Here is a 27362-nt window from a genome sequence, read left to right as displayed (position 1 = left end):
GTTACTTTACCTCTTAATGCGACAACGAAAGAGAGAATGAGTGTGTGGCAAGGAATATCTGATGCTATTGCAATGCGACACACAGGAGGAAGACTTCCATGGTTTCAGTGCACAGGAGGAAGATGAGGACGACTCTTAGTGACCTGCTATGTTTTTGCAACCAGCACTGTTAGTGAGTGCTAACGTGTTTCTTCCGTGTCTCAGTGACTCGGTATGTTTTTGCTCCCAAACCTGTTAGCGAGTGCTAACGTGTTGCTGCCGTGTTGCTGCCCTATCTCAGTGACTTTTATCGACGTTTTTTTAACCTGCCCTGTTAGGGTTGTGTTACTACCATTACTAGGGTTGTGTTTCCATTAAAAATGTACTAGGTGAAGCTTATAATCAGGTGTGCTCGATAGTCCAGAAATTATGGTAATTATTTGTTTAGTTATTTTAACAATTTACGGTGTCATGAAGTGTTTGAGTCATTGTCTACTTGACGTGTTTTTAAATAATAATAATAATATTTTTTCCTACCTTTTAGATCATAAACCGCGATTTTTAGGAAGACATTTCAAATTTCCAAAAAAATGTAGGAACATAAGCTAATTCTGATTCTGTTTCTTTTTTGGTCTGAAATATATCACAAAATATAAAAAATCCAAAATCAATCGCACATTTTTTATTTTGATTCAAGGCCAAGATGGCTTTTACTGTCTGAATGATTTTTGGACGCAGATTCAAGAAATATGTTTTTATAATACCTTGCCGGCTTTGCTCCAGGTGCCGATTGCGGACCAGATGAATATTTAGCCGTACAATTGCGTGGTTCTGCCCTCCCTCACTTGTCTCCACCCACCCCCTCTCAACCCCCACCACCTCTACGCACCCCTCACGAAACCAATCTACACGCCACGCTTTTTTAATAAAGGTCATTTCACACCCTCGGCATGAAATGGGGGATTTTATTCGATCATAATGACAAGGGTGGAATGTTTATTAGCCGTTCATTTGGCGGGCACGCATGCTTAGGACTACTTTAACGAGTCGGGCTAATTTCTTCAGGGCGCGGCGTCTGTTGTTGTGATTATAGGTGCGAGCGGCCCCTATATTTTTTTTATGCCGTGCTCCCGGCCATCATTAGCGGGTATGTGGCTCCAGATGAAGGGATGGTCAGGGTGAGGGTGGTGTTGGTGGTGGAGTTGCTCGTTCCCAGCTGATGACAGCGCGTTGATGTAGTGGCGTCGAGATGAATCAACGGCGAAGAACCTGCGAGTCGATGGAAGCCATACAACGGTTCACATTGACTCATGAGAAAGGATACCACAAGCTATGATCTCTAAAATTTTGAATATTTTCATTTTGAGGCTGCTAAAGAAGCATGGCCTGCCACAGGATGTGCTGCAACATTTCTACACGGCTGTCATCGAATCGATACTGTGTTCTTCCATCACGTTTGGTTCGGGGCCGCCACAAAAATGGACAAAATCCGACTTCAACGGTCAGTTAGGACGGCGGAAAAAAATCATTGGCACCGCCCTACCCACTCTCGAGGACTTGCACACTGGAAGAATCCAAACTAGGGCGCGGAAAATCCTACTGGACCCTCCGCACCCTGCCCACCACCTTTTCCAGCTACTCCCCTCAGGCCGGCGCTGTCACGTACAATGACATTTAACATTTACCCGACACCGAATGGTCCTGCCGGGTGTCCTTTTAAGTGTCACTGATTGTAACGACCAGCACCTGTGCAGGTGCAGGCGGGGCCGACAGCACCACCCGTTGGTCGCCAACCAGATCATAACAGGCGCTACGGATCCATGCGCACCAAATCCAGCAGACATTTAAACAGCTTCTTCCCCCAAGCCATTAACTCTTTGAACTCTTTCAACAGTAGCCCAAATGGAACTGTATAGTGCCACTTAGCAATGTTTTGATGATACTAGTGCAGCGTGTTCTACCGGAAACAAATTCCTTGTGTGTTCTACATACTTGGCAATAAAGTTGATTCAGATTCTGATTTTGCTTGGCTCTTCAAAATTAATGGCTTCATTGCCTTCTTCACTTCCTTCCCTTCCTCAAACCCGCTTTTTATTCATTCAATATTTAGCTGTACATGGCATATCAACGTTGCTTGTTCCTGCAAAATGCTGTTGTTTTGTCACCTCTTGACTTCTCAACACTTTATTGGTTTGCAGAAATCACTACGACTATGAAAAAAAAAAAAAAAAGACAAATCAATATCTGACTGAGAGCTTGCTCCTCGTTAGTTATAATGAGTCATAAATATGCCCCGGACAACATGGCTAATAATGGATTTGAAGAAAAGCTTTTATACAGCGTGCAGTGGGGTACCAGTTATTATCCTGCGTAAGGATGCAAAATGCGTCGTTGATAATGGCCTTGTGGAATTCGAATTTCTTTGGCAATTATAGAGATTCCAAATAATGCAATCGTTATTTCTCCCAAGTATAATCGTTTCAATCCGGGATTCGCCTCCTGATTTTGATTTTCAACTCAAAAATGGTCGATTGCAAAGGATTCTGATTGTAGTGTTTAATGAGCTGCTGGTGGTCTGAGGAAAAACACATTCACCGGCAGCAGCTGAGCGCACTGCGATTCTGAACTACTTGCCCCATGATGAAATTCTTCAGTGCCGTTGCATCCTTTCGAGCATCGTAGATTTAATCAGTTTGAGAGAAGCGGCTGCTGAGGGCATCTGGAACAATGCCAACTTAACGGAAGAGCCTTCGCTAAGGTTGCCTTCAGTTGAGGTGTAAATAAGCCCAGTTGATGTACTGCTAAGACAACTATATTCAATTGGGATCTTTTTGTGCCTTGAATTATATAGAACTACCATATCTTCCGCACAATAAGGCACATGGGAGTATATCTTAAAACTGTTTTCAAATATATGGCACTACTCTGTGCTCTACAACACATCCACTATATGGAGCTATGCAAAAAAGAATACAATACAATACAGTTTTATTTGTTATTGCGCTTTCACAAATGCTGCATAAATGACAAAGGGCTTTATAGAACATTTAGAACACTATGATAAATGGATAGATAGATGGATGGATGGAGATGTCGACGACAGATATTTATATTATAGCAGTGGTGGGCCGTGCGTGTCACTCCTCGGCCTTCGATAGTGCTAAGTCTGAATCAATGAGCTGTGAGTTTGGTGTGATATTACTACACGTCCACTAGAGGGTGACTTGGACCAGGAAATAACTTTTTGTTTTTTTGGTGCGTATTTCGAATTCGAACACGTATTTTCTTGAAATTTTCAAAGCGGTCTTTTTTTTTTATTAAAATGGCATGCAAACATACAAAGTAATAGAAACAAACAACACTGAAAACAAAACACAACAAAAGTAAACAAAACCATTGGTTTTGCATAGCTCGTGGAGCTTCTAGAAGTAAATCAGGTGTGTCTCAGCAAATCTTTCTGCATGCTTAATATTTTCTAAATAGTTGGCAACATACATTAGGTGACATAATCCCATAATCGCATAAGAGACAGTAACATACATTAGGTGACATAATCCCATAATCGCATAAGAGACAGTAACATACATTAGGTGACATAAACGCGTAAGAGACAGTACCTGATCGCACAGGAAATAAGAGTTCCTGACAGATAATCATTATACAAAAAGAAAAAAGAGGAGAGAAGAAAAAAAATAGAAGAGAGAGAGAGAGCGGGGGGTGCCAGGGGTTTTAACATTTCATTGAGTCCGCACAACATAGTGAAATTGACAAAAAAAAGAGAGGGGGGGGGACACCAGATGATTTGGCAAGCATGTCATCCTATGCCATATTTGATAAACAAATCATATGTTTTGATAGCATTTGGGTCGGCAGATGGTTGAATTGTTTTCTGATATAGTTTCATTTCATTTTGAAATATTACAAATAGGGGTTTCCTCCCACAAAATTTAGATTTATGAATATGGTGTTTGGCAAGGAAAACTAATAAATTAATAATAAAATATTTATCATTGGTCTTGTTGTAATATCCAAACAGCATGTCTTTGTAATGAAATATGAACGTAGAAGTGATTTTACATTGAACATATTTGACAAAGTGTTTCCAGAAGCGAGTAGTTTCGGGACAAGCCCAGAAGAGGTGAGTTGCAGTTTCAGGCTCAGGTTCACAAAATGTACAAAATATATCCTGTAAGGAACGTATCTTATGTTTAACAGGATAGCAACGGTGCAAGAGTTTGTAGGTTATTTCTCTTTGTTTGTTTGTGATGAAAAATTTATATGGGAGGGTCCAAACCTTTTCCCAGGGGATATTTGGGACATACGTTCTCCAGTGATGAACAATGTAGGGAACCGTCACAAAGGATTTTTGAAACAAATATCTAATTGCACGGTTCCGATTTCGGGCAATTGATGAGAAACAGAGTTTCCCCAGGGCGGTTTCTGTTACTGGAATTGGCGGTGGTCTGTCGGGAGTAGCGGAGTGACCCTTGAACAGGCTTATGATAACACTTGGGATGGCATCCATAACGATGGCAAAGTCCTTAGGGGTCACAGGGTCAGGAAATGACTAGTGACTTGAAGAAACTTAAAAATTACTGTCATTAAACTAGGGCGGCCTGGTAGACCAATGGTTAGCACGCTGGCTTTACGGTGCAGATGTCGCCGGGTCGCGCCCCACTCCGGCCTCCCTGTGTGGAGTTTGCATGTTTGTGCCGGGCCTGCGTGGGTTCTCTCCCGGTCCTCCGGTTTCCTCCAACATTCTAAAATTATGTATGGCAGGCAGATTGAACACTCCAAATTGTCCCTAGGTGTGAGTGTGAGAATGACTGTTGTATGTCTTTGTGTGCTCTGCGATTGGCGGGCAACCAATTCGGGGTGTCCCCTGCCTAGTGCCCGGAGACGGCGGGGATAGGCTGCAGCAACCCCCGCGACCCTAATGAGGAATAAGCGGTACGGAAAATGGATGGATGGATGTCATTAAACTGTTCACATTTTTACTATGAACGTGTGGATTCATGATAACCACATAAAATTCCACCCAACATCCGTAATATTGACTCCCTCCCTATTTTCAAGGCTCACCTCAAAACCCACTTGTTTAAAATTGCTTTCAATGTCTAGTTCTATCTGCTATTTTATTATGTATCATTTTACTTATGGTTTTATTGTTATGTGCTTTGTTTTATTGTTTTTATTGTAAAGTGTCCTTGGGTGTTTTGAAAGGCGCTTGAAATAAAATGTATTATTATTATTATTATTATTAAATTACAATATTATTTGCTATTTTTGCTAGCCGTCCAACCTTAATGAGGTCCATCTATTCTTAAAGTCCGTCTTGAAAATGGCTTTAACAATATATCCGCAACCAAATCAATTTCTTCGCCTCCTTCAACCATTGTGAGTTGACAAAACTGCTATTAAATCAACACAATATATTTATTTATGCAGCTCGCTACAGATACAGTATGCTAGCTCTGGCCAGTATGCTCTTCACTAACGGCTAGTGATACTGTGATTGGCTACTGACTAGCCATTCATGTGACTAGCCAATCATAGTTTGCGAAAGCCCTGACGTTTCCAGCGCCTTCCCGCACGCCTTGGGTTGCCAACTCGATCTCTGCTTGGTTAACTCTGATTGGTTAAAGCAATAGTTTCATCTACATTGATTTTTATCCTCTAGGGCAGAGGTCCCCAACCCCCGGGCTGCGGACCAGTACCGGTCCATGGGTCATTTGGTACTGGGCCGTGCAGAAGGAATAAATAATTTACATAATTTCCATTTTATTTATGATCTGAGGCCGAACTATGTTTTATTTTGAAAAATGAAAAGTCACCGCTTGCAGCGCATTTCCGTGACGAGGAATGGGTCGCAAAGCTCGCATACTTGTGGACATATTCAACTGCTGCTCAATGAACTCAATCTGTCACTTCGGGGGAAAATGGCAACTGTCTTCAAGTTGGCTGATAAAGTAGCTGCATTTCAAGCCAAACTGGATTTGTGAGGACGGCACGCGAATAGCAGTGTATTTGACATGTTTCAAAAATTGACGGGGTTTTTGGAAGAGACTGAGCCCGAGCCTTCATTCCCCCAGCGGATGCACGAGCACCTGTCTTTGCTTTTAAAAGAGTTCGAACGCTACTTCCCAGCCACAAAAGACCCACGAACTGTCAAGGAATGGATCCGCAACCTATTTGTCAACAAACCAGGTGAATCCAGCATGCCCGTGCAAGAGGAAGAACAATTGCTGGAGTTCGCAAATGATGGTGGACTTAAAAGTATGTTTGAGTCAACAACTCTGCCGGTGTTCTGGATTAAAGTGATGGCAGAATACCCCGAGATCGCCACAACGGCACTGAAAACCCTGTTGCCGTATCCGACATCTTATTTGTGTGAAGCGGGGTTTTCTGCAGTGACAGCAACCAAAACAAAACTACGGAGTAGACTGCACATAAGCAAGACACTGCGGGTGTCATTTGCTCCTATTATCCCTAGATGGGACCGTCTCGTTGCTCAGTCCCACTGATTCAGTTGTAGTGAGTTGTATTTTTCATGCGCTTTGTACTTGTTTTTGTGGTGTATCTTATTTTGAAGACACGATTAAACATTAGCATGGTGACCATAGAGCACACTTATCAAAGTCAAGGCCCGCAGGCCAAATCCGGCCCGCCACATCATTTTTTTCGGCCCGCGAAAGCAAATCAAACTTGTTAAATTCCATGACGATTGCTAAAATCTGAGCCAAAATTTCACATTTTTGGATGGGTTTTGGACCACAATAAAAGTCATTATTCTTGACTTCAGATTTGAAAACAAGTTATTCATTAATTTGCTGTGTGCTCTATATGTAATATTTGAAGGGATTTAAACATTCTAATGGGTTGCCCAAATTCATAACAGCCCTCGAGAGGAAACCATAACTACAATGTGGCCCGCAGCAAAAATGACTTTGACACCCCTGCCATAGAGCATTCAGGGACAGAGACAATGTTACATAATGTTGTTGTTGGCGCGATGTTACCAGGACTCTGCTAATAAAGTTGTATAAAAATACACCATGGATTCACGTTTATTCTATTTAAAAGAAAGAAAAAAAACAGTTTCCATGCCTGTCGTACCATTTTAGTTTTTGTTGTATTTATCCACCGGTCCGTTAAAATATTGTCTGACATTAAACCGGTCCGTGGCGCAAAAAAATGTTGGGGACCACTGCTCTAAGGCCTTCAGAACTGTTTGTGAAGGTGTCCAGGTAGATTTCTGACCCGAGCAACAAATGATGGCTGAAAGGTGATTGGTTAAATGCTTTAATATGAAAACACACGTCTGGAAGTAGCACAAGGGAAAAGTAATGAAAGAAAGCTTAAAGACAATTTGTAATTACTTAATAAGAATTCATGGACAAAATATGATTAACATTAGTCTGTGATACTGATATTTTTAGGCCGGCAGAGAACGCCTAGCAGGCCCTGACACCCCACCACTGTATTATAGGTGCATCGGAATATAATGCTCACTGTCGGCTTTTGAGAAAGTTACAATGACTGAAGTGGTCCTCATGGGAATACACAAAATAAAATAAAATTCCCGCGATAGATGGTTTACAAGCATCCAATTCGGTCGCGATGTATTAAAAATATTTACGTTTTGAGGTACCATGCGTCACTGATTACAAGCTAAAGAGAAGTACACATTCTTGCCTTCACATTTTCATTGTAGGCGTTAATTTCTGTCTCTTATCAAGCTGTGTTTAACTGTCCTGTCTGTTCAAATGGAATTGGACAAGCGAGTGCTATTAGATGTCTCCATTGGAAAAGCACAACGGCACACAACGCGGGTTCAATTAGACGAACAAGCATAGAGGAGATAAAGCGTCGGAAATGACACTCCCACACCGGCAGATGACTCCCGGTGCATGTAGATAACACCGCGACTTGTGGGGGGCCGGCAGGGGGATAACAAATAGGTGCCGTTAGTATGAACCCCAAACGTCCTCCGACGATCTCAGGTTGAGTGTTGCGCAAAAGGGTCTGCGGTTATGATGTGATTTTTATTTAAATACATGTGCATAGGCAATGCCAAAATAAAGTCTACACACACACAGAAAAACAATTGACAAAAGGGGAGACCTTATCTCTAATGGAATGCGTACATCACATGCTGTGCTCATGAGCGCCAGGCCAATATTCTAACAAGTATATGAAGGGAAAGAATTTGTCACTGAAGACTCACCGTATGCACATTCAAAACTAAGGCACATTATAATTACCGCTGCAGCAGGCTAAAACAAAAAGGTATGTATGATCAATATACAGTCGCTCTCTGACTTTCGAACAGTGGAGTTCCGAACAACAGTACATGCGAACATTTTTGCAGGTATGTTGGAAAATCTTCAGACAGAGATGTTGTGAATTGGATTTTGTATTAAACACCTTTTTCCGACTGAGCTCGCTTGCAATTGGCTGTGTAGAGTATGTGGGCGGGGAGGAAATCCCTCTTCACAGTTGACGCTCCAGGAGGACGCGATGCATACCAAAAAGTAAAGGCTGCTGGCACATAATTCAGTAATTACTTGCCAGCAGCTTCAGTAATGGCTTACTGAAGACCCAAGGATATATGTCGTCGTACTGGAGTAGTTATAAATTTATTTTTCAGTGTTTGACTTAATCATACAGTGCATTCCATACAAAATATAGCACTGAAGCAACTTCGCCATACGAACGACCGCTCGGAAAACACATCTTGTTTGTAAGGGAGCATGGATGATTGGCGGGGATTTGCTATTTGTGTTCAGGCTCATTTGTTTTGCACACACGATTTCCTGTGAAATCAGGCTTACTCAAAACGTCCTCTCGTAACTTTCAACACTGTCTATTGAAATCCAAATTGTTTTTTTTCTGTATTGCTTTCGCTTGCGCCTCAGGGGATGAGTACAATTTTCCGAGAATGGTCATGGGGGGGATACCCCAGGAGTCCGTCTCGAGCCCGCTGCAATTTTGCATGTGTATATGAATGACCTATCTAACAGACGTCCCGGGGTTAGCTGGCAGATGCATGCTGATGACAAGATGATTTATACATACTGGAAAAAGGTCTGGCAAGGACGTTTGGAGCCTTTTGTGTCGCCGCTTCCATTTGAAACTGCATTTGTGATGATTAAAGAAAAGAATGGGGCAATTGAAAAGGACCAAAGCTCCACTTAGAGTTTCCATGGAGGCCCCAACAGATGTTCCACATGCTAAAATTGCTCAGTGATTAATGATGCAAAACAAAAACTCTGATTTGAGTTCTGCAGCTCAAAGATCCCCAATGACCAGGCCGTTTACCACCGAGAAAAGAAAATGGCTTTTTAAAATGATATCATTGATATTCTTTTGCTCTTTTACTTTGAACAATCACACTAAATTGAACACCTAGCACCATCTTAAAACCCTACTTTGAAACCAACATTTTGTTTTTGAAACTATAGCCCAGTTTTATCACTTAGACTGAAATTGAGACTCAGATTCAAAGGGTCAGGATGAGAGTTTTAAATTAACTCCATTCTTTTTCCAAACTGTATCCTGGACTAAGCTTTAAACCCTCACGTGTCACACTCGCCGTGGAGCCTTTACGCAACGCTCCGGTCCAATGACAGCTACATGGCGCTTTTTAATTTGTGATCTTTTCAGCTTGAATACTTCCTTTGAAGACACAGCTCAACATTTGTTTGCTTTTGTTTTGTCGCACCGCCAGATTCAGAACGCCAACGATGTCTTGATCGCTCCCTTGGAAAGGTTTCGCAAGGAACAAATTGGCGCCGCCAAGGTAAGTGACCCATTCCGACGTATACAGCGAGCTCCTTAGTATCATACTGTGCGGGACCTAAGTCAGACGGAGGATTGATTCTTGGCTGAATGAATGGTGCGAGTGTCGCTTTGCGTGGCGATGAAACGCGGCATCCCGAAATGAAAGTCAAATTTGCACGAACGCAATCAGCAATCATAAAGGTTGGTGACAGAATGACACAAGCAGAAGAAAATCTTATTTCAGACTAGCCAATTTAATTTAACTCATCCACTGCCTGACGTGCAAAAATGTGTCCACTCCAGTGCCAGGGTTTTTGTCATTTTCACTCAAATTCCAGGACCCACAGAATATTCAATATTCAATGCAGCGTAAGAAACCTTAGACTCTCTTCTTTCATCAAAAAAAGTTAATTCCTAAATTATATGGGTCTGGAGTTATGATCTTGAAATGAGAGCGGCTGTACAAATTACAATGCAATACATACATATTGGATTATATAACGCTTTAATATCAGATGAAGCTGGAAACAAGCGCTAACGTGGAAAAAAGGGAAATGCTGCCCCTTGTGGAATGGGAAAAAAACACTGCCAGAGGTCTGGCCAGCGCTTTATCGGCACCCATCGATGGAAAAATGAAAACCCGAACAAATTCGGGAATTGCACTGCACGTCATATTTTCAATTTCCGAACAATTTTAACATATTTGCTCACAATAAATTTACTATATACACAAATACAAAATATGACATTTAAAGTGTCTGGGGATCGTAATTTGTTACATCCTGTATATTTACAGTTGACACCACTGCATTGAGATAGAAAACGAGGGACATTCTTAGGGGGCTCGATTCATAATCTCGGGGGATTACTGTCTTTCTACTTTCATGTCTATTTGCAGTAAAACTCCTTTTATGGTCACTGTCATTCTTTCGAAGATACTTCTCCACAATCCTGCTGACCAGCATTTTTTGTTTTCATAAGATTTGCTAATCTTATTGTGTCAACCCAACAGTATCTAATTTATAGTATGAGCCATTTTTTATAATCAGATTACTCTGATCCGGTTACATGCTCCACGCCCGAGTGGACACACAGGATTGATAGGGACGAAAATACTGGCTGCAGGGCATCATCGAGCCTCTGCGGATGACTTGTAAAAAGCACAGAGTTGCTTTGTTGCTTCACAGGAACGCGGATTTCATTCCCCTGGCTACTGTGGACCCGTCAAATCAAAGCGCGGCGCCGCGTTTGTGCTCGTTCCCACGGCATCCTGCCGAGTCTCAGAGCTCGCTTCAGCCCTTTTGCCGTCATTATGTGGTCTTTTAACCCTTGTGAGTCCGTCCCCTTGATAGGTACCTCCATCAGAAACTGTCCTGAAGCGTAACCTCGTCTTGAAATTTGTCATTTGAAATCCTACTTCTTTGAAACCGTCACCCAGGCTTGAAAGAATACTTTTTAAACACTTCAAGTTAATGAAGCAAAGCGACATTTGTTTGCTGACAGTTTGTATCAATGGCAATCAATGCATAATATATAACAATGCTCACAAGCATATATTCCTTGTCTTCCGATTATTACCATATTTTCTGATGCATAAGACGCACCGCCGTATAAGGCGCACCTGCAATGAATGTTATATTTTCAAACTTTTTCATATATAAGGGGCACCGGACTATAAGGCACACCTCCACTGTATGACATATTTCAAAAGGTTTTCTAAATATAAGGCACACCACATTATAAGGATTTACAGTAGAGGTTGGGGTTACATTTTATATATGCCAGCATTGACCACGCACTACTTCTTCTACAGGTGGAAATGGAGTCAGTGGTTACTGACAGTAGTTTCAAGACCTGTTGTGGCTCAATATTACTTCACATATAATGCGCACTGGTGTATAAGCCGCAGGGTTATAAGCCGCAGGGTCATCTTTTGAAGAAAAACAAAGGCTTTTGGGTATGTCTCATACACCGGAAAATAGGGTTTAATTACTATGATTATCATTATGTATGTACTGCCCCAATGGGTCTGGCAGGTTACACCAGTTGGAGCAACACAAACTGGACTCATAATGCACAAGTTGTTTGGTTCTTTACGTTACATTTGATAGCTATTACTCTGTTTACAATCTTGTTAAAGGACAACCGACACCATTTTTTTGTTTCCTAACTGACATCAGAAAATCGTTTTATAACATCTAAAATACCCAAAACACGCAGGCTGATATTTTTAGTCAAATGCAAAACACCAATAAAAATGACTTAAAGTGTCTAAAAAGTACTTCAATTTGAAACCGGAAGTGGCCAGTTTCAGAAGGTCCCGCTCCCATGTTCGTGGTCTCACGGCAAGACGTCTTGCATAAATGTAAAAAAAGCATAAATGTTTGCAATCGATTAACGAAGTCCTTCCGTCTCATTTTGAGGCGTCTGAACTCCAATGTAGCTCCCAGAAAATGCACAGCATGGCGCCCAAGCTCCGTTGGAAATGGGCTGATTTGTCTCCTAGGAATTTGTGTCAACTAGTATCAAATAGTAGTCTGGGTGCAACACACAACGATTCACCATCGCGTTATTTATGTTTTTTTTCTTTTAATTTTGCCATTAACACAACACAAAGTTTTCGGACCAATCAAAGTACCCAAAATGCATTGTGTGTCGCTTCCTCAGTCAGGGGCGTTCCAGACGCGACATCACATCAGGCATCTTCATCAACTCGAAAACAAGACTTCCTGAATATTCAGCGTGAGTCTTAAAACCTAAAATATAGCTATATGCCGTGGAATCTTTGTAAAAACGCTCAGTAGAAGTCATTTGAAGTGATTTTACAAATTATGGACACAACTTGTCCGGCCGAAGGCGTCGGTTGTCCTTTAAATGATATTTTCAGAACGCTTTAAACACAATTCACATCAAATGTCATCAAAGTAATCCTCAAACAAACACACAAAACTAAATACAATTCATTCATTCATTCATTCATTACCGCTTTATCCTTAAGGTTGCGGGCGGGGAGTGTTGAAGCCAATCCCAGCCGTCTTCTGGCATTCCGTGGTGGACACCCTGAATTGGTTGCCAGTCAATCGCACACAGAAACAAACAAACATTCGCTCTCACACTGAGGGACGTTTTAGATTTACAGTGTTCAATCAGCCTGCAATGCATGTTTTTGCAATGTGGGAGGAAACCGGAGGACCCTGCGAAAAGCCATGCGGGCCCAGGGAGAACATGCAACCTCCCCACACGAAGCCGGAGTTAGATTTGAACTCAAAAGCTCTGCACTGTGCAGTCGGCGTGCCCTCCACTCGACTACCCTGCCGCTATCAACTAAATACTACTACAATAAAATAGTGTGCACCTTTGCACGGAATATATATTTTCATGAAGAGCTTTTTTTGGTTCAAAATCAAAGTTAAAAGTCAAAGTCAGCTTTATTGTCAAATATGCTAATATGCATTACATACAGCACAGATGAAATAGGTCATTTTGGTGAAACCAACCCATATTCTCCTGTTGATTACTAAAATTGGAATGAGGTAAAAGAAAAACATTGCGGCGAGAAGAATGGTATTTCTATTCATTTCCATCCCTTGGGTGTTCTGCCTCCACTTTTCCCCCCCCATTCCACTTTCCAGTGTTGTTATTGCTCATGTTTATAGAGCGGCTCCTTAAAAGCTTGCTCCTCACGTCATTCGAACTCCGCCCACTTCCTCCTAATGGCTTTCTCCTCTCGTATCGCCAAATATTAGCACGGACTGGAGCAAGATAAAAGCCGGCCATCACCAGTGGCAACTTTTACACGATTCCGAGAATGCAGAGCCACGCTCTGCCTTCCATCCGCCCAACCCCCACACGGCCCTCTTCCTGTTAGCGCCTTATTTTGCAGCACTGCGAGTAATCCCTCGAGGTAACGTATGGATGCTTCGCCTCGGCGGGTGCTGATGCGTGACGCTCACGGCGTGCCGGCGCGTAAACTGCACCACTGCCGAGGAAATTTAAATCTGTCCCGTGACGGCTTCTGTTGGCGTAACAATTACAACTAAGCAGGGGATATTCACGTTAAAAGGAATACAGTACATGATGGAAAACTGACTGTTATAATTGCATTTATGCAAATATTATGTACTTAATATCTTAAATTACAAATCTAATGTATCCATCTAGACAATTTTATCTTCATTAGGGTCGCGGGGGTGCTGTAGCCTATCCCAGTCGTCTTCGGACACTAAGCGGGAGAAAACCCTGAATTGGTTGCCAGCCAATCGCAGGGCACACCGAGACAAACCACCAATCGCTCTCACACTCGAACCTCTGGACAACTTTTTTTTGAGTGTTCAATCAGCCTGCCATGCATGTTGTTGGAATGTGGGAGGAAATCGGGGGACCTGGAGAAAACCCACGCGGCCCTGAGAGGACATGCAAACCCCTACAAGGAGGCCAGACGTGGTCTTGAACTCACGACCTCTGCACTGCGAAGTCAGCATGCTAACCACTTGACTACCGGAGCGCCCTTGTATATAAAACATGAAATTTAAAATCTTGATATTTATCATTCCTCCTCCCTATTGATGGAATGTCGGAGGAAACGGGAGTACACGGAGAAAACCCACGCAGGGGAACTCCACACAGGAGGCCGGTCCGGGTCTTAAACTCATGACCTTTGCATTGTGAAGCCAGCGTGCTAACCACTTGACTACCGGGCTGCCCTTGTATATAAAGCATGAAATTTAAAATCTTGATATTTCTCATTTTGTTTTCTCCGTGTTCCCTTTTGATAATTTTGTCTAATACCCACTGTGATTTAATCAAAAGGGGATATAATTTGTGCAATAGTTAATCCTCCCAACCGATCCTCCCCCACACCCTGTTGTTCGTCTTCTTCCCACGTAAAAGTATATTTTTAGAACTGTCATAAAGACTGAAGTACTTTGTACTTTCATTCGTGTTAACTTTTTTTTCTCTTTTGTCACATACTGGGATGTGTCAGAGTTAAACACACACACACACACACACACACACACACACACACGCACGCACGCACGCACACACACACACACACACACACACACACACACACAAAAGCAGTGTCTGTGCTACTTTTAACTTTCATCCTGGAATCAGCAGAGGAGCTTCAAATTCTTTGGTGACCCTTTTAGCTTGTGGTTAAGAAAAAAGAAAAAAAATAATCACATTATAATGTTCCGGTTGAGAGATTTCGTCAGCAGGGTTACTGTTGAGGTCCATCACCGGCTTGAGGGTGTGAAGGATGAATGCACACACACACACACACACACACACACACACACACACACACACACACACACACACATACACACACACGGGGAGGGGACGTGACCACTGCTAATTAAAAGATGTCAGTGCACACACCGCAGATAGTTCGTGGCTACTTTGGATCCCTGGAGGATGTGACATTCACCTTTTTTGCATGTTCATCTTGAAATGTGATAATTGCAATGTATATGACACAACTATCACCATGAACTTTTACACAAATATTGCAAATGCCGGCCTATTTTTCGTTGATCCACAAAGTATGATCCACAAATTGGACTGGTACTCGTAAGAGGGAGCACATAACTCCTACTCTGGCATCCCTTCACTGGCTACCGATACATTTTCGAGTTCTTTTCAAGATTTTATCATTTGTCTTCAAATCTTTAAATGGCCTCGTTCCTTCCCGACGCCTCAGATCTGCTGATCAGACATTATTAGATGTACCAAAAACTAATCGGAGGATCAGAGGGGATCAAGCTTTTTCCGTTGCTGGTCCCACTCTCTGGAATGGCCTGCCATTGAACATTCGGCAAGAACCCTCGCTGCCCATCTTTAAAACCCGTCTCAAAACTCACTTGTACTCTTTGGCATTCGACTCAGCATGATTCCGACTTGATCTTGGTTTCACTCCCTGATGCTTTCTAGTAACTTTGTGACTGCTTTATTTCATGTACATGATACCTGTCCATGTTAAGCGCTTTGTTGCAGCTTCAGCTGTTGTTGCTTAGTGCTTATAAAACAATGTTTTGTATTTTATTGTACAAATGTAGCTTTTATGGAATGCCACACGCCAGGACTGACAAAATCACAAGTAGTATCAGCGCTGGCTTTACTCTGTTTTTTCCTTCCCAAAATTAAAATTTAATACACACAAAAACATTGGAGAACAAGCATGACTGCAAACTTTCTCATTTCTCGGGCGAGGCACCAGTTTGTCACATTTTTTACAAACAACCCAATCTAAAAACAGAAATAAACCGACATTTAAAATAAGGCAGAATGTAAATCTCTTCCCGTTTGGTAGCGTGATCCGCCTTTGTTACAAATTAGCTTCCTGTAATGAGCTCCCTCATACCGAAAGTCCCCGTCCTCCTATTTCTTGTCACCGTTCCAGGGAAGCCATTTCAACCCAAAATTCAGGTGACATCTCGTCAGCCACAGATGTTAACTTTACTATTGAAATGTTACAAGGTGTGCTATTGAGACGTTTTCTCTTTTCCGCTGTACATATCGGTGAACGTTGGACCTCCCTCTGCTGACATCTGTTGCCATGGTGATGTGAGGCAAGAAGACAATGGTCGTGTTGCTCATTAGAGCCCCTGTTAAGGGGGCAATGTTAGTGAGGTGTATACATTTTTTCCCCACCCCTCAGCGTTCATAACATGATATGCTCACTGGCCACAACATTAGGTAGGGTACACCTGCACCGCTAATGATGCGTACACTGGACACAAATTTACCTCACAAGGAAAGAAATGTTCTTGCTAATAATCCGAAAATTAAGAGCAAACACCGACATGACATTAAGACTTTAAAAAATTGTACTGTGACATTTATGGATTACTGGAGGGGGGTGATTATATTCCAATAGAGCAGGGGAACCTATGGCTCTTTTGATGATTGCGTATGGCTCGCCGATAAAACTAAATACATATTCTTGTTTTTTTTCGCTGTTGATTTCCCGTTGGGGCTGCAGTTGGCGGAAAGCGCCATTTTGATTGGATGACACTGACCTAGGTTGGCCGAAAGCGCCATTTTGATTGGATGATACCGGCCGTCATGTTAAAACAGGTAAACGCCCCTTTAAATGAGCCCAACGAGTGCACTTCAGCTTGAATGCACCGGAGCATTAGCCTTTGAGGAGAGAAAATGTTCTGATTCTAATTTGCAATGAAACAATACCATCGATGCCAGTCGAACGTCAGTGACATTTTAACAAGCCCCATGTTAACGTTAACATCGACATACTTCTGCGAGAAGTATATTGCAGATAGCAAGTGTGGAAGCTTATGAGCTGTGTGCAGGCTAGCTAGCAGTAACTTCTCCTCTGGACCGGCAAGTTGAATTTCATTCCGATCGTTTGGCTGGATTTTTACCAATCACGAGGAACGGAAAACCTTTCATGTTAACAGTGAGTACTATCACAAAGTTATTTTAAGTCATACATTCTGATGTTTTTTTGAAAAGTGGCCGTGTGCGTGTGTGCGCACGCGCGTGTTTGTATGTGCGCGCGCGCGTGCGTCTGGCTCTCACTGAAAAACATTTAGAAATATTTTACTTTTATGGCTCTCTTAGTCAAAAAGGTTCCCGGCCCCTGCAATAGAGTCATAATACTGAATTATGATGTCAACCATTTCACGGACAGCGGTTCCTAAAGTTGACATGGTGCATAAAATGGTTAAAGTCCTACCGTATTTTCCGCTATATAAGGCGCAGTGGAGTATAAGGTGCACCCCAATGAATGGTGTATTTTCAAACTTTTTTCACACATATGGTACACCGGACTATAAGGTGCACCTTCAATGAATGACAACGTTTTTCGAATATAATATATAAATATATAAACATTTTCCAAATACGGTACTTTAACAAGGTAGGAAAGTATTTTTGTCATTTAATGCCCGTTCATGTTGGCATACAACACCTTTGTGCTTGAAAAATAGCTGAATATAATCCTGTAAAAAAAAAATAATAATAAAGCAAGAATGATTTACATGATAGGTCATAATCCCCTGAGTGTTTTTAAATGGCCCTAAGCTACGGAATGAATTTGTACCATATTTTCCGGTTTATAATGCACACCGTATTATAAGGCGGACCACCAATGAATGGTGTATTTTCGTTTTCCATATATAAGGCGCACCTTTAATGAATGAAAAATGTTTTCCACATGTAATATAATAAATATATTAGTTTTCCAAATATAAGGCACACCACATTATAAGGCGCTTCAGTAGAGGCTAGGTTTACGCACGACTTCTTTTACAAGGGGAAATGGAGTCAGTGGCTACTGACAGTCGTTGCGAGACCTGTTGTGGCTCAATATGACTTCACATATAAGGTGCATCTGCGTATAAGTCGCAGGTTCATCTTTTAAAGAAAATCAGGGCTTTTGGGTGCACCTTATACACCGGGAAATAAGGTAATTGCTTTGTATGTTTGTTTTCTTGGTATCCATATATTTCGTGATATAATTGACATATTCATTAACAACCGCTTGCAGACCCTCGGGATCTCGGGACCTGCGTTTGAGAATCACTGCTCTGCTGGTGCTCCTTCAAAATAATTACAGTTTGCGGATTGGAACGCTTTGGAGAATCCAGATCTATACCTAGCGGGCATCTGCGCTCTACTGATATTTGCTGATTGTACTTTTTTTGTCCATATTGGATCTAGTGAAAATACCGTTGGGTACTGCATTTTTTCCCACACCAAGTATTGCGCCCAAACACACAACAGCCATCCCGACATCGCTCTGCTTCAGAAGCATCTCTTCTTGCGTGCGATTTATTCATGAGGGAATACAAAGTAATCAGATGGGGAAATCTCCCAGGTCGTACAGTAGCGCCAAGTGTGTGTGCATGCGCGTGTGCACGTTTGTTGAGTAGGTTATTTGCCGATTGCTTACCACTGCTTTGTTTCTCTTCTATTCCTATCCAGCTGATTACTCTTGGGCACCCGGGATCAGTCTGGGTCAAAGATTCCTTCTCGGCGGCGCTACAGGGTTATAAACTCTATAGTGACGCATCTGATACTTCAATAACAACTCACAGCACCATGTTCGGGGTAAACAAAGCCACAGTGTCAAATAGGTATATGTTAAACATGCTGCAAGCAGTAAGAGCAGTAATGGTTTTGCTTAGCTATTCCTGCTTGAGGCTGGCAACTATTTCATATTGAGGTTAAGTTCAAGTGGTGGGAACATTGACTGCATCCGTTCTGCAATCAGCTTAAGGGAACAACTATCACTCTTGGCACTTTGGTCGTAATCACAAGACATTCCCATGAGACATACCTGCCAACTACTCTGGTTTTGCTGTAATATGTATGGTTTTTATCTCATTCCGGGTTACGGTTTATGAATGAAAATTACGGTTTCCAATAAAAACAATAAGTCAAAAATTGTCAAAATACCCACGAGATCACTATATATTGTATCTAAATTTAGAACAGGCGATTGGCACAATGCCAGCTGTTAGCTTCCTTTGGATGAATTGCGCATGCACGTGGTACGGGTCATTCCTGGTATCGAGAGTCAAGAGTCAGCATCATTTTTATCATTGTCTTGTAATGGCATCTGCCAGAGAAAAGGCAACAAAAAGTGTGAAATCTAAAAGAAAATGATGATGTTTTCGCGAGGAATAGTCCCAAGCATTTCCAGGAGTTCGGTCAAGAAAAGGTGAAAATTTCCCGTGTTTATAATTTGAGTTTGCTGACAACTGTTTTTCTCAACCCATAGGAATGTAGGTTAGATGTGCATATTCGAAGTTACTAATAATGTCTTACAATTCATTGTACTTTTTAAACAAGATTGATTATTAAATGTTTGGTTGATTGTAAAATACTTCTGTTTTGTTTTCTTAAAATAGGCGCAAACATATTTTAATGATTGACGAGTTGAAATATAGGTATTTTTTCACAAGTCTATCTTTGACATTGACCATGATGTTTTTAGCCTCGTTTTAAGTACTGTACCTACGTATAATGTTAAAAATCGTTTGGCTTCAGGGGGGCAAATGACTATCTACAAAGAATAGCAAGAGTCATATACAGTAATAAACACCGTGCCTATTGCACTTTATTTTTTTGCTTTTGCACAACACTTTAAATAAATAAATAAATATTTACGACCAACCGGGGCCTGCGGCCCTTGGACCCCGGCATATTACAAGGCTTTTCTGGTTTCACAAGTTGGCAGGTATGCATTGGTAGTCCTGTTAAGTGTTTTGGCTTTTGCATGGCATGATGGATCAATACACACAACTAAATACTACAACTACTACGACTACAATTACTACTAAATCGGGTGGAAATAGTCCACGAAGGTTCTCAAGGGTGTATTTGTGCAGCTGGTGAAATTTGTGAAACCATCATTATGCCATCAAAAGCAGCTTTTGTCGTTGCTGTGGGTATTTTACGAAAATGGCTGTTTATGTGTGGCTGTCAATAAAACAAAACTAATTAGCTTAAAAGTCACTGTTGTTTATAAAATATTATCTTTTCACCAAATCCTTGTTTGCTGTTGTCTAGTCTATGAATTACGTGAAACCAGTTTATATTCTACTGCTGATTGCAAAAAGAAAACAAAGGAATAAATTGGAAAGAAATTCATTATTCAGATGCATGACGTGAGTTTAATGTTTAATTTGGTAGTTTCTGTGTTGACATCAACGTATAGCCCAATATTTCCGTGAGTCAGAATGCTCATAGTTGGCCGGCACTCTAGGTAACCCCGCTTCAGAGTACCCGTGACCTGGCCACAGCGGAAGCTGCTATCATGTCATTTTTGGTCCGCGGGTGGTCTTGAACTGTCACCCTCTACTCCTCCTTTTACCTTCCACAGTGACACACACAATGACATCAGTGTAAAGCTTGGCAGAATTCCTTCATCTGATTCCCCCCACTTGTATTTTTCTCCCATCCAGGGTGATGTAGGTGCCATACTTATTTCTGGAACAAATCAGAGAGCACCTGCTGCACTTCGCGAGACTCTTGTCAACATAGGTGGCCAACGTACTTGGAGTCCATACTCAAGTCAAAGTACAGATGCTTGTCTAAAAAAAATAATCTGAAAAAGATAGGTTTCCGAACGATTGTGGTGAAGCAATGCACGCTTGGCGCACATTCCCAAACGCACCCAAAGATGCTAGCCGCCATGTTGGCAGGGCCAATGTTCCCATCCAAAGCGATCGCGGTTTATTTTCTTTGTGCATGACAATGTGTTTGTATAATTTGTTGTACTTGCTTAGCATTGTGCGCAACTGGATATGACCTGTTGTGTTGACATTGTTTTTGTTTTTGTTGTTATTGCGGTTCAAACGCCTTTGTCTCTCCCATTTTTGCTTTCAGCATAGTCAGGCACCTCAAAGGGGATGTAATATATCTCACTCTATTCACGTCGACAACCCAAATGGTGGAAATGTTTTAGTTCTATTTCCCGAGTGAACAATGTGCAGCTTTTATGAAACACTTTGATGATGTTGAGAAACAAATGTCTGAATTCACTTAACAGCGTTTTTCAGGTAAAGTAATGAAGCACTTTGTATTTGTCGCAAACAAACAAAGCAGGGTGACAAAATGCGACTTGCGCCTACTTACATTTTCACTCTGCAATCCCAACAGTGCGAGAAGGCCTGTGGGAAAGTGGTGAGCAGCCGATCGTGGCACGCTCGTGCTGGTCAGACTTCCGCATTGGCCACCCGAGTTGCTAATTTATTGTGAGTCCCGTAGTGAGCGTGTATGTGTGTTTTCTCTCTCCTGAGGGAATTCCCTACACTTGTGTGCGTGCTTCCAAAATAATTTCATGTCAACGGCACTTTACCAACGTTGGCAATTTTATTTTATTTTTGAAATGGAAGAAAGTGCACATTCGGTTCTTGGGGGAAATATATTTGCTGTCAATCTCGTATCATACTTAAGTGTTTATTTAGCTCGACACCCGTTTGTGTGGCTTGTCTCTCTCAACAACAGCGCCCCTTCATCCTCTGTTGACAAAAATCAATTGTGTGCCAGACACAGCGGGTGTGATGGAAATAAGAAGCCATGTAAAATTATGTATTGATTTTTTTTCTCACTCTCCGGTGGCAGGAATTGTTGCGTCATTGTGTTCCGTGGTGAGTTTTAACTCGCTCAGGGTCCGTGTGGGTCCAGTCGGCTTGCTGAACATCAGGGCCATGGGAATGAAAACAAACAAGCAGGCTCTGATTTCAAGCCCTCCTCAATGCCCCCCCTCTGGGTCCACTCCCCTCCCTTTTTCTGTTACTTTGTCTCAGCCCAAGAGGTCAGACAACACACATGCCTTCATAGATCAGACACATCTGATTTGGATCTAATTTGGGGTGGAGGGGTTGTTAAAAGTTGAGTCTTGTGTTTACATTCTTGCAAGATGGCCGCGTGTCATGAAAAGTCCATTTCCTACTCCTCTCACAGAAACATTTTGTCAGATCTTTAAAGATCATTTTGGGAAAATACACGGCATCCATCCACTTAATAGGGAAAAAATAAGTTCCGAATGTCATGCAGATCTGCCCCAAATTTTATTTTGCTGTTGATGGTTTACGATAAGTTTGCCCCTCTCTCCTGCCCATTTAGAATGACGGCGGAATCATTTACTCTGTCCTAAATAGCAACAGAGATTTTTTTATGCAGTGGACCTCAACTATGAATTTTTTTACTACATCAATAAAAAAGTCCTCGTCTCACCCCCCATGGGTGGTGTCTGTCCCCCATTTTAGCTCGGGTCCTCTACCAGAGGCCAGGAAGCTTGAGGGTTCTGCGCAGTATCCGTGCTGTTCCCAGTAATGCGCTTTTCTGGACCAAGATATCCAATGTTGTTCCCGGGATCTGTTGCAACCACTCGTCGAGTTTGGGGGTCACTAGCCCGAGTGCTCCGACCACCACAGGCACGACTGTCACCTTTACCTTCCAGGCTCTCTCCAGCTCCTCTCTGAGCCCTTGGTATTTCTCGATTTTCTCATGTTCCTTCTTGTCAGTCGTTACCATCTTGTCAGTCTGTATCTGGAAGTCCCACAGGATCTTTGCTCGATCATTCTCGACTACCTTGGGAGGTGTTTCCCATTTTGACCTTGGGGTTTCCAGTCCATACTCCGCACAGATGTTTCAGTAGACTATGCCAGTCATGGTGCTCCATGCAGGCTTTCCCTGCCAACATCTTACACCCTGCAGTTATGTGTTGGATTGTCCCAGGTGCCTCTTTGCACAACTACACCTTGGGTCTTGACTGGTGTGGTATATCCGTGCCTCTATGGCTCTGCTGCGTATATATATATATATATATATATATATATATATATATATATATATATATATATATATATATATATATATCAGTGGGGGCCACAGGGAGTGGTCCTCTGCTCCCCCCAACCTCAGAGTAGGGACCTATCATAGCTGTGTCCGGCGCCGCCATGTGTGGACATTAGGGATATATAAATAGGGCCGATACGACCAGTCAGACTTTAGTTCGCTGACGAAGCCTCTTAGATAGGAGGCGAAACGTCCGAAACCTTCAAATTTGTACAGATGACAAGAAACCTTCTCATCGATGGACCACTCCTGTACGACTGAGAGCTTACACAGACATATATATAATACACACCTTTTGCTGCCTTTTTGCTGCTGTAGATTGCAAATTTCCGCATTGTGGGTCTGTTAAAGGCTTTCTGATTCTGATATGTGTAACACGGCGCACAGTGTGGCACCAAGTCCTGCCCATAGTTTTCAGAACTATTTGGACAACATTTATGCAACAAAAATGCAAAACATAATTATTTTCCAATGTTTTAAGGATTCTTTGTATGTATGTTGATGTATCTTGCATAACTGAATAAGCCAATATTGCACAACACACATAATAACTACATATACATAACATAATAAATAACTATTGTTTTTTTTTTTTTTTTGTAATTACCTAAGTTTACGTCTGCGTAAGCTCTCAGTCGTACAGGAGTGGTCCATCGATGAGAAGGTTTCTTCAGCCGTCATCTGTTCAAATTTGAAGGTTTCGGACGTTTCGCCTCCTATCCAAGAGGCTTCGTCAGCGAACTAAAGTCTGACTGGTCGTATCGGCCCTATTTATATATCCCTAATGTCCTGCCCTGAGTTTACTTTGATGACTTGCACTGAATTGAATCAGCCAGGGATGCATAGTCTGGACAGTCGCTGCTGACAGCCAGCCTCAAGCACATTTCCAAATGTTCATCATCTATGGTGGAACGGTATTTGGACTTAATGATCTTCATGTAGGAAAAGGCTGACTCACATAAATAAGTGGAGCCGAATAATGCAGTCAAGGAGGTAGCACATTTCCTCAAGTTGGGGTACTTTTCCTGTGTGAGTAAGTTACAGACCTGTCCAATTCTCTGAACAAGGAGTCAGCTGCCTCAACGAATGCTTCTTTTACTGTCTCTCCGTCTTGGAAGGACTTATTGGTTTTAACGATGGCGTGACTCACCCGGAAAGATGCTTAGGTGGCGACTTTCGCTTTTGAAGTATGTTGAGTGAAAAATGACTGCTGTCCGGACAACTGGGATTTTAGTTCGTCCACCGTTTTCTTTCTCAGCTGGCTTTTCTGCGTGAAGTCAATGTCGTATTATCCATGAACAGTCCGAAAATGGCGCTCCACATTTTCCCATTCCGTATGAAAGTAATATGTTTTGCCCCCTTACTTGGTCCCGCTTTCTCACTCATTTTGATCACCATATGTTTTAGCAAGGCCTTAAAATCTGAGGTAATTCGCTGACTAGCTTGTAAATTTTGCTGCTTTTAGCGCCGTTGTTTACGCATGCACGGCGACCTAAAGGTAAAAATTCAGTTGTCATCTGAATGGTTACGCTGTTTGATAGGCTGACAAATTTTTTCTGAAGTTTTTTTTTACTGTCACGCTGCGATCGACCAGTACTACCTCCGCGATCGACCAGTAGATCGCGATCGACATAATGAGCACCCCTGGTCTAGATTAACGCGCATTTTCATAACAATATCTTATTTTGTTTCCCCTTTTGTACTGTCTACTGTTATTTAATTAGTTCCCTGATTCCTTTCGAGTCCAGATTACTTTTTGTGTCATTATTTAATTTAAGTTTTGTCGAGTGGAACTTTGAAGCACAAGTGCTTCATAGTGCTTTTCTGTTGCGCAGTTACAAGACGAAACTCATGCGACTTCACCAATCCCTTCTGCCATACTGTGTTGCAGGTAATAATTGTTTCATTTCATTTTTATTATATAGTATTTAGTTTCTTGTGTCGTGTTTCATTTGGCCGTGAGTGTTCGTGGCCGGTCGAACTGTGCCGCCATAATCCAGCGGACCGCGTGTTCGCGGCGACCGTCGTCGCAAATGTGATGTGTTCAGGGACATCATGTAAATAACAGTGAACTTGTGTTGTATTCTCTTTTTCTGTAAATAACCACTATACGATCACACGTTGTTCATTCTGTTTTGTTATCTACAATGTTTTGCATATTGACGACTACTTGGACAAGATTTATGTTAATCACAAGACAAAACCCATGCGACTTCACCCATCCCTTCTGCCATACTGTGTTGCAGAAATAAAAAGGCACATCCACGCGTCTGGTATTATTAAGACGGCAGCATCGTGGAGCTCAAGACAGTCACTTTTGTGACACCCGTCACATATGTATACATATAAACACTTAGACCTACACTACTGTATTTTAGTGTTTGTTATAATGGTGGAACTTGGAGATTTTTTTTCTTTTCGTAATCGATAATTCAGATTTCACAAAATGCCCGTGCTGTATTTTATGACTTAATTCTCTTGATGGCAGCATGCAAAGTGTGAATGTGGTTTGACTTCCACCTAGTGGAAGGTGCATCACACTTTCCCAAGACTGGTGTTAGGGCCTTTTATTTATCCATTCCGGTTTTTTTCATTTTTTAGGATGGGAAGAAGAAATTTGATAAGGAGACAGAGAAATATTACTCCACGCTTGAAAGGCACCTCAACCTGTCATCCAAAAAGAAAGAAGCTTATCTTCAAGAGGTAAAGCCCAAACAAATATTTTTTTAAATATCTAATGCAGCTTTGTCTGTCATCTAATTCTCATGAATAAAGCTCGGGCTCACCTTTCTTTGACTGGACACTTTTGCTGGTTGGCAGGCCGACGCACAGATTGATAACGAGAGGCAGCTTTTCTATGACGCGTCCCTCGAGTACGTCTTTAAAATACAGGAAGTGCAAGAAAAGAAGAAGTTTGAGTTTGTGGAGCCGGTAAGTAGAACTTGTTTCCAACACTTTGTTTGTACTGTACGTGGTAAGGGAAGTTTATTTTCGTAGCGTCAGGCACATACGAGGCCACACCTCATATCATTAGATGGTTTGAGCGTGCCTAATAATGTGTTCCGCTAGTTAACACCCCAACCGCGTGTGCGTCATACAACCAACCATCGCACCCGTGCGGTTATTTTCAACATCTCCATCAGCAAAGGTGACAGGTAATAGTTCTCTGTTTACTGAATGTGTTGAAGACGTGAGATGATTTCCAAGTCCAACCTCAACCCGCTGCATCCCCATTTTTCATTTGTTTATGTCAACCCATGTTGCAAAGAAAGGCCCATCCCCCCACTCCACCAAACGAAATGTAAATCTATTGGCCCGCTGGGTCACCGTGATGGAATGAATTGCTACATAAGGTGATTCATCCTTTTGATGAGCGTTTGATACAGCCAAGCTCATACCGAATATGAAATCGGGGTCTGTGTCGCCGGGATTTGACTGACAATCGCTCTCGTCTGGCACCACAGGAGGCAAGGATCAAAATGTTTTTTTCTTCCTTTTGTGTCAAAGTAGTGCTCTGCAATGACTTAATTTGAGGAGCAACTGTCTGCATCTGGGGTGTAGGTTGATTTTGGAATGGGTTGTGTGGTCTTATTGGGGGGGGATCAATGACTCAGTTTTGCTTTCTCATGGAGAAAATTGGATAGGGGTAGTTATTCGGTGAAGAACGGAATGAATAAATAAACAGACAGACAGACAGACAGACAGACAGACAGATAGATAGATAGATAGATAGATAGATAGATAGATAGATAGATAGATAGATAGATAGATAGATAGATAGATAGATAGATAGATAGATAGATAGATAGATAGATAGATAGATAGATAGATAGATAGATAGATAGATAGATAGATAGATAGATAGATAGATAATCAGAATCATCTTTATTGCCAAGTATGTAGAACACACAAGGAATTTGTTTCCGGTAGAACACGCTGCACTAGTATCGTCGTCAAAAAAAAAAAAAAAAACTGCTAAGTGGCACTATACAGTTCCATTTTGGCTACTGTTGAAAGAGTTCAAAGTGTTAATGGCTTGGGGGAAGAAGCTGTTTAAATGTCTGCTGGAGCGCATGGATCGGTAAATAATGCATTTTCCGTTGTATAAGCCGCACTGGAGTATAAGGTGCACCCCAATAAATAGTGTATTTTTAACTTTTTCCATATAATATGAATGAAAAAAGTTTTCCACATATAATATAACAAATATATTAAAGTTTTCAGTAGAGGCTGGGGATACGTACTACTTCCTCTACAGCAGG

General features: G+C 41.8%; 1 protein-coding gene across 5 annotated transcripts in view; it reads left to right on the top strand.

The window, feature by feature from the left end:
• The window catches only part of arhgap42b (Rho GTPase activating protein 42b), a 78272-nt gene that overhangs the window by 29575 nt on the left and 21335 nt on the right, over window positions 1–27362 (top strand). For 3 of the 5 annotated variants that reach the window (XM_089013649.1, XM_089013647.1, XM_089013651.1), the window contains 3 exons: window positions 9710–9781; window positions 25702–25803; window positions 25921–26031. In XM_089013649.1, coding sequence (XP_088869775.1) covers window positions 9710–9781; window positions 25702–25803; window positions 25921–26031 — 285 coding nt within the window. Of the gene's footprint in view, window positions 1–9709; window positions 9782–24935; window positions 24992–25701; window positions 25804–25920; window positions 26032–27362 lie in introns of all 5 variants that reach the window. The other 2 variants (XM_089013650.1, XM_089013648.1) reach the window with 1 other exon arrangement.

The sequence above is a fragment of the Hippocampus bargibanti genome, linkage group LG14, assembly GCF_051943395.1.
Source record: "Hippocampus bargibanti isolate YZ-2025 linkage group LG14, ASM5194339v1, whole genome shotgun sequence".
NCBI lineage: Eukaryota > Metazoa > Chordata > Actinopteri > Syngnathiformes > Syngnathidae > Hippocampus > Hippocampus bargibanti.
This window is presented reverse-complemented; position numbering and strand designations above follow the sequence as displayed.